The sequence below is a fragment of the Rhinolophus sinicus genome, linkage group LG16 (assembly GCF_036562045.2).
Source record: "Rhinolophus sinicus isolate RSC01 linkage group LG16, ASM3656204v1, whole genome shotgun sequence".
NCBI classification, from domain to species: Eukaryota; Metazoa; Chordata; class Mammalia; order Chiroptera; family Rhinolophidae; genus Rhinolophus; species Rhinolophus sinicus.
Window position 1 is genome coordinate 36,500,285 of NC_133765.1, and position 12,833 is coordinate 36,513,117.

At 45.8% G+C, this 12,833-nt stretch overlaps 1 protein-coding gene across 4 annotated transcripts in view; it reads left to right on the forward strand.

Annotated features, from left to right (window-relative positions):
• TMEM132B (transmembrane protein 132B) overlaps positions 1–12,833 on the forward strand; it is a 269,744-nt gene that overhangs the window by 225,909 nt on the left and 31,002 nt on the right. For 2 of the 4 annotated variants that reach the window (XM_019748802.2, XM_074321106.1), the window contains one exon: positions 10,932–11,075. The exons of 1 other annotated variant lie outside the window; for it this stretch is intronic. In XM_019748802.2, coding sequence (XP_019604361.2) covers positions 10,932–11,075 — 144 coding nt within the window. Of the gene's footprint in view, positions 1–10,730; positions 10,834–10,931; positions 11,076–12,833 lie in introns of those variants that run through there. One more of the 4 variants, XM_074321107.1, reaches the window with a different exon arrangement.

Consider the following 12,833-nt stretch of genomic DNA (forward strand, 5'->3'; position numbering starts at 1 on the left):
ACTTGTGGAGGGAATGTGGCCTGTGATACCTGGATTTCAGACTTCTGACCACTAGGCCTGTGAAAGAATAAATTTCTGCTGTTGTGAGGCTCCCATTTGTGGTCCTCCTTTGTGGCAGCCCTGGAAAACTGCCCTTCAAGATTCAAGCAAAGAAAGGATGCACTTGGATTTGATGTAATGTAGCTCTGAAGACAAAAATAGCTTTGCAGCCAGCATTTCATTAATTCGAATCCTGAATCACCATTCACCAATGCTGGGGGCAACACAGCTGAGTTCCTCTGAATGACAATGCTATTATAAATGGCTCGTTTTATATATTAATGTTAATACTTGTATATATTAGGGGAAAGACGGTGAATAATTTATCCGATGGGAACAATGACTTCTGTCCTGGCGTCACACATGTCCTCCTCGCAGGTTCAGGGTGGAAAAACTAGAGAATCGGATGTACATTTCAGAGGCTTCTTGCTACCTTCTTTCAGCTTGTCCTCAGACAGAAATTCTAGAAGACGTTGAGTGAAAAACATGTAGTTTGCGATCAGGTTTGCCTGGAGGACAGGCAGCCTTTTTTTCTTTATGGACAGACTTCTCCTGAGGTTTCTTCATTAGACCAACTCTTCTGAGGTGAGTTTTTGTTCTTGAAGGGAACATGCTAGGCGCAGGGTTAGGGGAGACTACTGGGGTTTGCCTTTCTGAGGACATGACTTTTTGTACTCCCCCCCCCCCCAGGAATCTGTGCTTCTTAGTGGAGTTCCAGTGCCCTTAGTGTCTCCAGGCTTGTGCTAAACTCTGGGTATTCAGCAGTACACACAAAAGGACATTCAAGAGCCAGCCATGGGAACTATGACACCAAGAGGCGGCATCTCTAAAGTGATGTGGGGACATATGTGAAGAAGTGGTCAGTTCTGATGGGGGCAAAGGTCATCTGAAGGCTTCACGCAGGAGGCAACACTTCAGGAGAGTCCTGAAGGCTGAGTGGAGGTTGGCCATGAAAAAAAATGAGGTGGGAGTTACGGAACCAGTAACCGTTACTGAACATCTGCTGTGGGCCAGGCAAGGCTGACTTTCTTGTTCTTTTTCCCACTGCCTCTGTCTCTGTCTTTCTTCCTGCCGAGCACAGGCTGCCTTTATTTCACTGACTCGCCAGCTCTCTGTCTTTCTCTGTTTGCCCCCCTCCATTTGCCGGTGTCCCTCTGCCATTTTCTCAGTTTGTCTTGCCCAGTCTGTCTTTCTCTAGAAGCCTCCTGGTCTCTCTCACTCTGCCTCTTTCCTTCTCTCTCTTTTGGATCACAAGTTCTTCCTCTCCCCTCTCTCCCCTCCACTTCCCTCTTCCTCTCCCTGTCCCTTGCTCTCTCTCCTCTCCATCCATCCATATGTGTGGTCTGACAGGGACGGGGAGTCAGCGGGAGCCCCCAGCCCAGGCTCTCGTCATCGTCGTGGTCACCCAGGCACCAGCCAGTTCACAGTCACCACACAGGTTACTATAAGTAATGACTTTATTCTTGCAGGCTTGGGCTCCAATGGTGCTGAGCTTTTCCTCAGGAACACGTCTCTCACCAGTGCCGTCAGGCCTGGTTTAACTTCTAATTGAACAGGTGTCATTTGCTTGCAGGGCCCTGTCAACCGGAAGTTGTGTTAAATTTTAATTTAGCTCAAGCTGGATGAGAAGGTTGTTTTGTTTGTTTGTTTCCCCAGATGACAAAGAAACACTACAGCTATAATTAAGGAAGTGTTAATAGTTAAAGTAGAGGAAGGACTCAGAAGACGCACAGGGAATTATTATTCAGTATTGGAACTGGGATGTGTGAGTAAACAGGACCCACCTGAGTTTGTGGACACGGGGGCGGGAACGTCCAGGAGCCAGACCAGACTTTCATTCACATGCATTCTGTGAGTCTCTCTCTCTCTCTCTCTCTCTCTCTCTCTCTCTCTCTCTGCCTCAATGTTCTCTCTTTGCTGCACCATACTGTGTCTCTGCCTGTCTAGCTCTTTTTAAAACTCTGTTTTCTTTGTCTTCTCTCTCGTTCTGTCTGTTTTTCTCTGTGGTACTTAAGCCTGTGCACCCTCCTTTAGCTGTCCACCTCTGTCCTTCACTGTTGGGTGACCTCAGCTGCGTTTGAGGCCTTCCTCTACCCAGGCAGTGCAGGAGGGAATGGAAAACAAACAAACAAACACGGTCCTCAGTCTCCCAGAGTTCTTTTATGGTCCCATGGCCCTAATTGGTTTGTTCCCCACTCTCTGTAGAACCTGGGTCAGTGCAGAGAGGGGTCGGGACTCACCTACTTGTATGCTCTTGGCGGAGGAGATGACCTGGATGGTAAGGTCCACTGCACAACCCTTTTCCTTGTATAGGACCCCCCCAATCATGTCCGTTATGAAGCATTTACCCGCTCACCCCCAGTGACCAGGTGAATGAGCTTACCTGTGTGCTGGCGATGGCCAATCGAAGCTTCACCAAGCTCTTGTCCCTTCCTGCAAAGCTACCACCAGGGGACATCGGGACGGCACTTTCAGAGACACGTTTTACTGACTCTCTGAGGTACCTTTTCTGTTTGAGGTAACTTTCTTCAGTGTCATTCAGGGCGTCATAAAGAGCTGAGTTTTGAAACCATTTACTGCTTTGTGGATAACAAATGATCAGAATCCAAAAATAGCCACCAAGAGGGGGCATTGGGCTGATTTCAGACATACATGATACACACCGTGGGATTGAAAGCCATTATTTCCGTTGGAGCCGGTATCCCTGCTTATCTCCGAGGGAAGTTGACGTCTGTCTTGCGGCATTGGCAAGCAGCAGTCGAGGTGTCTGGGAGCTAAGTAGGGTCAGAGTTGGATTCAGAGGCTGGCATCCATGCCAGGCCCTCAGGGCTGGGACCCAGGACCCCACAGGCTGGGGCTGGGGCCGGAATGGAGCAGTTCTGAAGGCTGCCTGCTCATGGCTGGGGGCTTTGGGGCTACTCGGTCATTTCACTAAAACTTAAGCTTCATGCTTGTAACACATTTTTAAAAATTTTTATTTTAATTAATTAATTAATTTTTACAGCTTTTAAAATCAAAGCCTCCACACATCTCTCTTAAAACTTCTCGTTAGGCAAAGAAATGGGCTGTTGGCTGCATTTCACAGGTGAGGAGCTCAGAGGAAGACTTCCATGCAGCCAAGGCTGGGGGCTCCGCTGTCTCAATGCTAATGGTCACATCCTGGTGGGTTGTTAGCAGAAGTGCGATTCTGGCCAAGTTATGGAATTGTGGTCAGCCCCGGTCCCTCATCTGTAAAATGAGGCTGAACATAGTCACCTTTCAATAGAGACCCTTGAGATGAAATGAGATAGTAATAAGACCAGTTGGGGAAACCCTTCAGAAGTGAGGTGACAGCCTTTTTCAGGACATACAGTGTCTATGTATCCCATTACTAGTGACGTTATTTTTGATCACGTGAATAAGGTGATGTATGCTGGGTTTGGGTACCATAAAGTTACTGTTTTTCTCTTTGAAATTAGTAAGTCTCTTGCACAGAGATCCATTGACATTATACAAATATCCTGTTTCTTGTCACACTTTTAGCCACTAGTAGCATCCATAATGATTGTTGCCTGAAACAATTATAGTAATAAATGATGGTTGCCAGATGGTGCTGTGCTAATTTCATCATTCTTTTTGCATCTATTCATTGGAAGTCGACCCAAAGGATGCAGTTTCCTTTCTCCCCTGTTTGCTTGTTTATGTCTGTGTGGACTCCGAGCTCATTATAGGCGTCACATACGCTATATATATAGTAGATTCTGTGTGTACTGCGTGGTACTGTCTACACTATAGACGGTACCATGTTTCCCCGAAAATAAGACCTAGCCGGACCATCAGCTCTAATGCATCTTTTGGAGCAAAAATTAATATGAGACCCGGTCTTATTTTACTATAAGACTGCATCTCATATAAAATAATATGATATGATATGACATGATATGATATAATATAATATCAGACTGGGTCTTATATTAATTTTTGCTCTAAAAGACGCATTAGAGCTGATTGTCTGGCTAGGTCTTATTGTCTGGCTAGGTCTTATTTTCAGGGAAACACAGTAGATAAACTATATTGATAAATGATACGTTGTCTACATCTAATTATTTATAGTGCTGTAAAATTGTCCCAGATTGGCCAGTGGAGGCTCCTGTGTCCTCTGGACAGTTTTTTGAGCACTTTGTTACCTTTACCTTCTGGCTCATGATACATTGTAGCTTTCTGTCTTGTCCTTCCCGTGCCTGGGCCCTAGAATCCACCATTTCTCCAAGTAGCTCTGATGCCTTTCCTTGGAGAATGGGATTTAGAACTAAAACCTGGGTCTAGTTGTCCTGATTGAAAAAGATGTCATTGTTTGTGTCCAAGCCCTTTCAGCGAACAGAGCAAGGGACAACTTTGTACATGCCGACATTTACACTCTTACACACACGTAATAAACACATATGCGCTCACCCTTTCCCGAGTCCCTGGTGGTACTTCCAATTCCAACTCATGACCGTAACATTTACACTTCTTTCCATTTTTAAACTAACTTCTCTAGCAGTGAGAAGCCTGGCTCTCATTATCCAACATATATTATTTGTTCAGTCCTAGAATTCACTATTTTTGGAATCGCTAACCCATACTGCTGTGGAAAACAAACCTAACTCGAATTCAATATGTGTGTCCAGATATTTTCATCTTTAGCCTGAGATATATAGTCAAAATAATATGCCGAAAGTTTACGTGGAACTCAAGCTTTTAATTGTTTAAAACGACGGAAGCTTATTTGTACTTACTCTGCATGCCCGACACATCTCCTGGGGCTTTGTGTCACAATATCCTGATCCGGGACCCAGGCTAACAGAGAGCCACGGTCACCGGTCACTGTGGCACAGAAGGGAGAACATGGGGGCTCGTGTTCTCAGCGCTTCTGACTGGAGGTGAGCACATCATTTCACTCACGTTTCATTGGACAAATCAAGTCATATGGCCACACCTGAATTCCAGTGGACAGTGAAATCTGACCAAACAATATGTCTAAAAAGAGAACTGGTGGGCATGTCTTATTTATCTAATGTCATTCCTTTAAATTCTTTGAAAAAAAATCCCTATTTTACAGGAAAAGAAACTGAAGGACTTCCACCAATTCTTAACCAATATAAGGATCCAATTCATTGTTTTACCTGCTGTATCATATTTTATGTGGTGTAGATGTACCAGTCACTTCTCACCCTCCTCTTAGCCTCCAATCCCTTCACAACCTCAAATCTACTTCCTGTCTCTGTGCATTTGCTTGTTCTGGACATTTCATAGAAATGGAATCACTGGCTCCTTTCACTGCACATTCATCCATAGTGTAGCCTGGTTAGTGCCTCGTTCCTTTTTATGGCGGTTTCATATTCTATTGTCTGGCTAGACCGTGTTTTACCACGTTTCCCCCAAAATAAGACCTAGCCGGACCATCAGCTCTAATGCATCTTTTGGAGCAAAAATTAATATGAGACCCGGTCTTATTTTACTATAAGACTGCATCTCATATAAAATAATATGATATGATATGACATGATATGATATAATATAATATCAGACTGGGTCTTATATTAATTTTTGCTCTAAAAGACGCATTAGAGCTGATTGGCTAGGTCTTATTTTCAGGGAAACACAGTAGATAAACTATATTGATAAATGATACGTTGTCTACATCTAATTATTTATAGTGCTGTAAAATTGTCCCAGATTGGCCAGTGGAGGCTCCTGTGTCCTCTGGACAGTTTTTCGAGCACTTTGTTACCTTTACCTTCTGGCTCATGATACATTGTAGCTTTCTGTCTTGTCCTTCCCGTGCCTGGGCCCTAGAATCCACCATTTCTCCAAGTAGCTCTGATGCCTTTCCTTGGAGAATGGGATTTAGAGCTAAAACCTGGGTCTAGTTGTCCTGATTGAAAAAGATGTCATTGTTTGTGTCCAAGCCCTTTCAGCGAACAGAGCAAGGGACAACTTTGTACATGCCGACGTTTACACTCTTACACACACGTAATAAACACACATGTGCTCACCCTTTCCTGAGTCCCTGGTGGTACTTCCAATTCCAACTCATGACCGTAACGTTTACACTTCTTTCCATTTTTAAACTAACTTCTCTAGCAGTGAGAAGCCTGGCTCTTATTATCCAACGTATATTTATTTGTTCAGTCCTAGAATTCACTATTTTTGGAATCGCTAACCCATACTGCTGTGGAAAACAAACCTAACTCGAATTCAATATGTGTTTCCAGATATTTTCATCTTTAGCCTGAGATATATAGTCAAAATAATATGCCGAAAGTTTACGTGGAACTCTAGCTTTTAATTGTTTAAAACGACAGAAGCTTATTCGTACTTACTCTGCATGCCTGACACATCTCCTGGGGCTTTGTGCCACAATATCCTGATCCGGGACCCAGGCTGACAGAGCCACGGTCACCAGTCACCGTGGCACAGAAGGGAGAACATGGGGGCTCGTGTTCTCAGAGCTTCTGACTGGAGGTGAGCACATCATTTCACTCACGTTTCATTGGACAAATCAAGTCATATGGCCACACCTAAATTCCAGTGGACAGTGAAATCTGACCAAACAATATGTCTAAAAAGAGAACTGGTGGGCATATCTTATTTATCTAATGTCATTCCTTTAAATTCTTTGAAAAAAAAATCCCTATTTTACAGGAAAAGAAACTGAAGGACTTCCACCAATTCTTAACCAATGTATGGATCCAATTCATTGTTTTACCTGCTGTATCATATTTTATATGGTGTAGATGTACCAGTCACTTCTCACCCTCCTCTTAGCCTCCAATCCCTTCACAACCTCAAATCTGCTTCCTGTCTCTGTGGATTTGCTTGTTCTGGACATTTCATAGAAATGGAATCACTGGCTCCTTTCACTGCACATTCATCCATAGTGTAGCCTGGTTAGTGCCTCGTTCCTTTTTATGGCAGTTTAATATTCTATTGTCTGGCTAGACCGTGTTTTACCACGTTTCCCCCAAAATAAGACCTAGCCGGACCATCAGCTCTAATGCGTCTTTTGGAGCAAAAATTAATATAAGACCTGGTCTTATTTTACTGTAATATAAGACCAGGTCTAATATAGCATAACATAATATAATACAATATAAGACCGGCTCTTATATTAATTTTTCTCCAAAAGATGCGTTAGAGCTGATGGTCCGGCTAGGTCTTCTTTTCAGGGAAACGGTATTCATCAGTTGATGGACACATAAGTTGTTTCTACTTTGGCTGTTATAAATAATAATGCTGTACAAGTTTTTATGTGGGTGAATGTTTTCTCTTAAAGACATACACACACACGCACACACAATGGGTGGAATCACTGAGTCATATGATAAGGAATTGCTTTTAACAAATACCTCTAGGGAAAACGTTTTTCACAGAGGCTGAGCTCAGAGTCAGGTCAAGTGCTGCCAGCCTTGCATGTGGGACCTTCCAGGGAACTGCCAGACAAGTCAACTAATGGCAGTTCCTTGGGAATGAGGTTTTGAAAGATCTCCAGCCCTGCCTGCCCTCTCCAGTGCTTCTCGGACTGCTGGTTTTTACTGTGAATGTGGGCTGTTATTTTTCAAAGCTACTGCAGCGCAGGAGAGCAGGGCATGAGAGTAAGTCAAGTTAAAATACCACAGAGTTCTCTGTTTTTACCAAGAGTCAGCCATTTTTCTTGAATAAATGCTCTCCTGGCTGCACCTGGCTTTGTTTTATTTCCAGATTTCTGAAAAAGTTGATTTTGACTTTTTTCTCATGGCTTTTATGGAGAAGAGAATTTTTGGATGTTCTCACTCTGTCATTTTCACTGAGGCCATTCTTGCATATAACATTAATGGAAACTCATCGTCATATAGGAATACAAATATGCTTTCAAGACATAAAACTTAGCGCTGGTACAAATAGGAGCAGGATAAAGAGACTTGTATTTTGATAGATGGTGAATTTTTAGCAGTCTCTGGTACCAGGGAATGATTAAAATGCAATATTTAACACTGCAAATTGCTTTCTTAGTGTGCCAGAGGCAGGTGCAAATTGCTTCGGGAGTTTTTGCGAGGTTGTTGATGGACACTGGAAGCCGTGGTGGCAAAAACCCAGCCACACGTGGAAACACAGTTGCAAAAGCCTCAGCCACACATGGAAACACAGTTGCAAAAGCCTCAGCCACACGTGGAAACACAGTTGCAAAGTTATTTGAAATAGAAGCACAAGTTTGGTTCAGTTTTGATGTGTTGTTATGGGAAATGAAGTCACCCACCTTGAAATTCATTTTGGGAAAATTATTCTTGTGTCTTCTTTGAAGGCTGTGAGCGTCCATAGGGTAGAAATTGATTTTTACTTTAGTCTTTTCTCTTTTCCTAGAGCCTAGGATGTTGCCAACTCTCCTGCACATTAGTCAAGGCTTTCAGTGGCAAGTGACAAAAAAGAAAACAATTAAAAGTGGCTTATGTTTATTTTCTGTATCCTAATTTCCTAAGACAACAGACACAGACGTAGCTGGATTCAGGAGTCCAGACATCTTTCCCAGGAATCGGCCTTTCTCTTGTCGGTGCTTCTGGTCTCCTTTGTGTGTGTGTGTGTGTGTGTGTGTGTGTGTGTGTGTGTGTGTAACTTCACTTGTGTGCTTTGTGGACATGGAGCTGGAATACCTGGGGGGCCACATTTGGTTCATTTGCTCACCTGTGAAGCCTGATTTGGTGGCCTGGGGTCAGCGCCATGCCAGCCACATTTATTGATGGCAGAGTGGGACGATACCCAAAGGAACAATGACATTTGTCATTTTTTATAAAGGCAGGATGGATGAGTGTTCCATATCCATGGTACTCATCAGCGAAATTAACATCGGTCCATCACACGGAAAATCCACGGTGATGTGTTTCAAGTGCATTAGGAGTTGACTTTGGCACTTCGGTCTGGACCACGATGCAGTCTCTGTTCTTGGGATGCACTGTGGCCACTCCGACACCCACTATTATTTGGTGAGCTTCCACCCTGGCTCCATGGTGCCTCTTGCTTCCTATCCTAGCCGTTATCCTGAAATGTACTTGTACATGTACTTCACCTTCCTGGTGAGAACGGAACACTGAGGAACACGGATTATACTTCTGTTCTTTCAGTTTTCTCTCCTGGAGAACCCAGAGGAAAGGATATATGTTTTTTAAAAAATACCTTATTTTCGTCTTTTTTAGATTGGGTTGGCATTGCTTTCAAATATTCGTTACAAAGTTGATGTTTTCTATTGACATGTACCGATTATTATTAATGTTTGCAGGTTTAATATCAGTGAAAAACCAATCTATAAACTGGGACTAATACTAGTGTTTACCTTGGGAGGCTTGCTGAGAAAAACCACCAATTGCATGTAAAGTACTTAGAACACTAATAATAATAACAATTATTATTATTATTATTATTATTATTATTGTTGGTTGACTATTGCTTCCTGTTTTTCAAGTTTGGGGTGCAGGGCGAGGGGCTGGTTTAGGAATTTAGTGTAGGACCCACCCAGTGCTTGAGCTGAGACTCAGGACTCCAGCTGTGAGGGCAGCACCTGAGATAACTATCATTTTGCTCAGTTCTGGGGGAGCCAGTTGTTGAGTGTTTGGTGGATCCCAGGCTGAGATGCATTGCCCAGTCGTCCAGCCTTCTTCTCTATTCGTCTCTAGTAGACTCTTCAGTCAGGTGTGGCAGTAGCATCTCCTCCAGTCTCAGCAGTTCTTTACCTCTCATTCTCTTAGCCAGGTTGTTAGAGCATCCACTGTGATACTGTGTTGTTGAGCTCTCGTGGCTCACTGTGCCCCAGTTCTGTTCTAAGCTTTGTGATAGATCGAGCTGTTAAATCTTCATAAGCTCACCATGCAGTAAACACTTTTATGAGCCCTCTATGCCAGACCAGGGCGAAGTAACTTGTGGCAGACGCTGGTAGGGGACTATAAAAACTCCACTGTTTACAACCCCTACTCCATGGCCAGGCCACCATAGAAGCTACTTTTGCAGGTGGGCTGGCCATGTGACGAGCTTTGGACTTCCCGATGAAAAGGAGCTGGTGCCCTGGTGATGCTCCTTCCCCCTCAGCCTCGGCCCTGCTTACATGGAGGGTCGGGTGGCTGGCCAGCTGGGTGCCATCTTGCTACCTTGAGGGTGTGGCCAGGAGAGCTGCAGAGACGGAGCTCTGACCTCACTGAGTCACGGGGCCAGAGATGGCAGCTACGATCCTCCAGAATTCTGCTTATGTGAGAACCCGCGTTGGCGACTTTACTGCACTCAGGTTTCCTGTAACTGCAGAACCGCATGATTCTTCACTGAAACAGAGGCCAAGCCAGTATCAAACCCAACAGTTGTAGTCGCCCAAATGAGAGGAAGGGGTGGGAGTGGGGATGGCAGAATTGACAGATTGGAGAGAAATTGTGAAGGTAGACTCAGAGAACTCTGAGGGATCACCAGGGGCAGAGAGAAAGCAAGCTGAAGTCAGCATTTAATGGTAGCTGGGCTGGGAGGGGACACTCGGGACACGGGGACTTGGGGAGGGCGCTGGAGGTCAGTTTAGGAGGACAGAGGGCCACATTCTGTGACAGTTCTCGTCTGTTGTTTGTGCTGTTGTCTTTCTTAATTGGGCACTAAAATGAAGGCTGTGTTCAGCATGCTAAAAAGCTCTGGAAATAGGCAGTGTCCTACCCCATGGAGCTGGAGCCAAGACTGGGCAGCCATGGAAAAGAACTGGTGTGCTGTGCTGTGCTGTGCGTGAGAGGGGCCTGTGGGACAGACAGTGTTTTCCATTGCAGCATAAGCACCGAGGTAGGAGGCAGCTTGCTCACCCCCCGCACCCCCCCCCCCCGTGCCACCGCTCCCTGGGTAAGCTTGCTTGCTGACATGCCCTCTTCTCCCCCGTGTAGGACACGGAGATTCTGAACACGGCCGTCCTCACTGGAAAGGCTGTTTCGGTTCCCATCAAGGTTGTGGGTGTCCAAGAAGATGGTTCTGTGGTGGACGTGTCGGAGTCTGTGGAATGCAGGTCTGCGGATGAAGACGTCGTTAAGGTAGAGCATCTCCCAGGCGTCCCGTCCTCCGGCTGCCCGGGCGGTCTGGCCCTGACCGAGCCGCATCCCAGGTGCCAAAGGGCTGGCGTCAGGATGACCACATGAGGCAGTGAGTGACTGACAGTGCAGACCCACCGGGGACAGGGCAAGTCTGAGCAGGGGGTGCTGCTTCCTGCCCCAGGATGGGGACCCCAGCCTTCACCTTGAGCAGAAATGATTTCCTTCCCTTCCTTTTTCTTATGGGACACTATGTCCTTACTTTCATCAATCTACAAGCCATCTTCTCAAGTGTTGCCAACTTCCTGTGCCAAAGAATATTACCCACTCAATGTTTTCTTTAAATGCCTCGCTTTTTCAAACTTAAATACTGATGTATGCTCTTATGAGACAGTATAGCCCCTGGGCTCGATGTCCTAGTTTTTTGTTAACACACATTAAAATGAATGACCACTAAGTTTAAAACCATGTGCATCCCTGTGCCACCTAACCTGGCTGTTCCCAGTGGGATACAGCTCACAGTTTGGGAAATCTGGCCACGGCACGTTTCTGCTAGTTCTCCCTTCTAAATAGCTGGATTTATGACCCAGATTCAGCCAGGAACCAGCCCGTGGTTTTTTTCATGTTCTTTGCAGGGGTCTGTTTGAATCGCCAAGTGTAGCGTCTTGTCTATTTTTTGTGGCAGACCGGTTGGCAGTTTCCTTTTGCAGCAGAGACCTGGGGAGGCAGGACTTAAATCTTTAGAGCCATCTTTCTCCCTTTCAGTTGCTAAGAGAGCCCCCAGGTTCTAGGTATTCGTTCATTTGGGTAAATACAGGCGTCTGAGAGCCCTGCTGGGCCTCACGTTCCACTGGCTCTGGCTCAGAGGTTAAAGGAAACTTGGTCTCAGCCCTTGTGTTTCACAGCAGAGCTGGTTGGGTTTTCCCTGTGGAGGGAAGATCTGAGAGGGGTTGATTTCTCCTTCTTGTGACCTGTAAGGGGCTGTCTGTGCTTCAAGCCAGAGGTAGGTTTGATAAAGCGGAATTGATGTGTTTGTGAGGCCTAATTGAAAAACCAAATCAATCCTTAGGAAACCCAGATTGGGCTCCGGTTGAGTGCCGGGCGTGGAGCGCTAACGCCTCTGGAGACAGAATGTGGACCAGCTGCAAAGTCCTCCCAGCCTTGCCTTGCGCTCCACGGGCAGGTTTGAGTAAACAAATCGAACCCCTTCCATCCTCCGTTTAGAAAGCTCTGAGCCCAGTCACACAAGGTCCTGTGCCCGCCCTGGCTTTTGACACGCACGTGTTTTCTGTCCCCGGGCCATTCCAGAAGGGAGACACTGGTGGCGGCACCTGGAGACGGTGTCTGTGTGATTATGTCGCCATGGGCGCTCACTGAGGGCGCCCTCTGTGGTTCCCTGAGGCTGCTGTGGGTCCCCACTCTCCTGTCCTGGAGACCGACCTCTGCCCCACAGAGGCAAGTCCGAGGTCAGGGGTCCCCTTATTGCCTTGTACTTGGCTTTCTCCTCTTCATAGAAATGGACTAAAAAATATCCTCTGCCCAGCCAGATGAATTGCTTCGGAAGACGGTTTTTTTCTCAACTGTCACTTTTGTGGCCTCATGAAGATGAGGCTCTCCTGGCACACGATGGCCTGATCTTCCGAAGAACGAGCCGGAGTGGGCAGCTCGCCAAGCCCAGCACTGCTGTGAGCCTTCCTAGGGCAGCCCAGGCCCTGTCGCCAATCCTCGGGCCTGGGTCCATTGAGGGGGACTCATTAATTG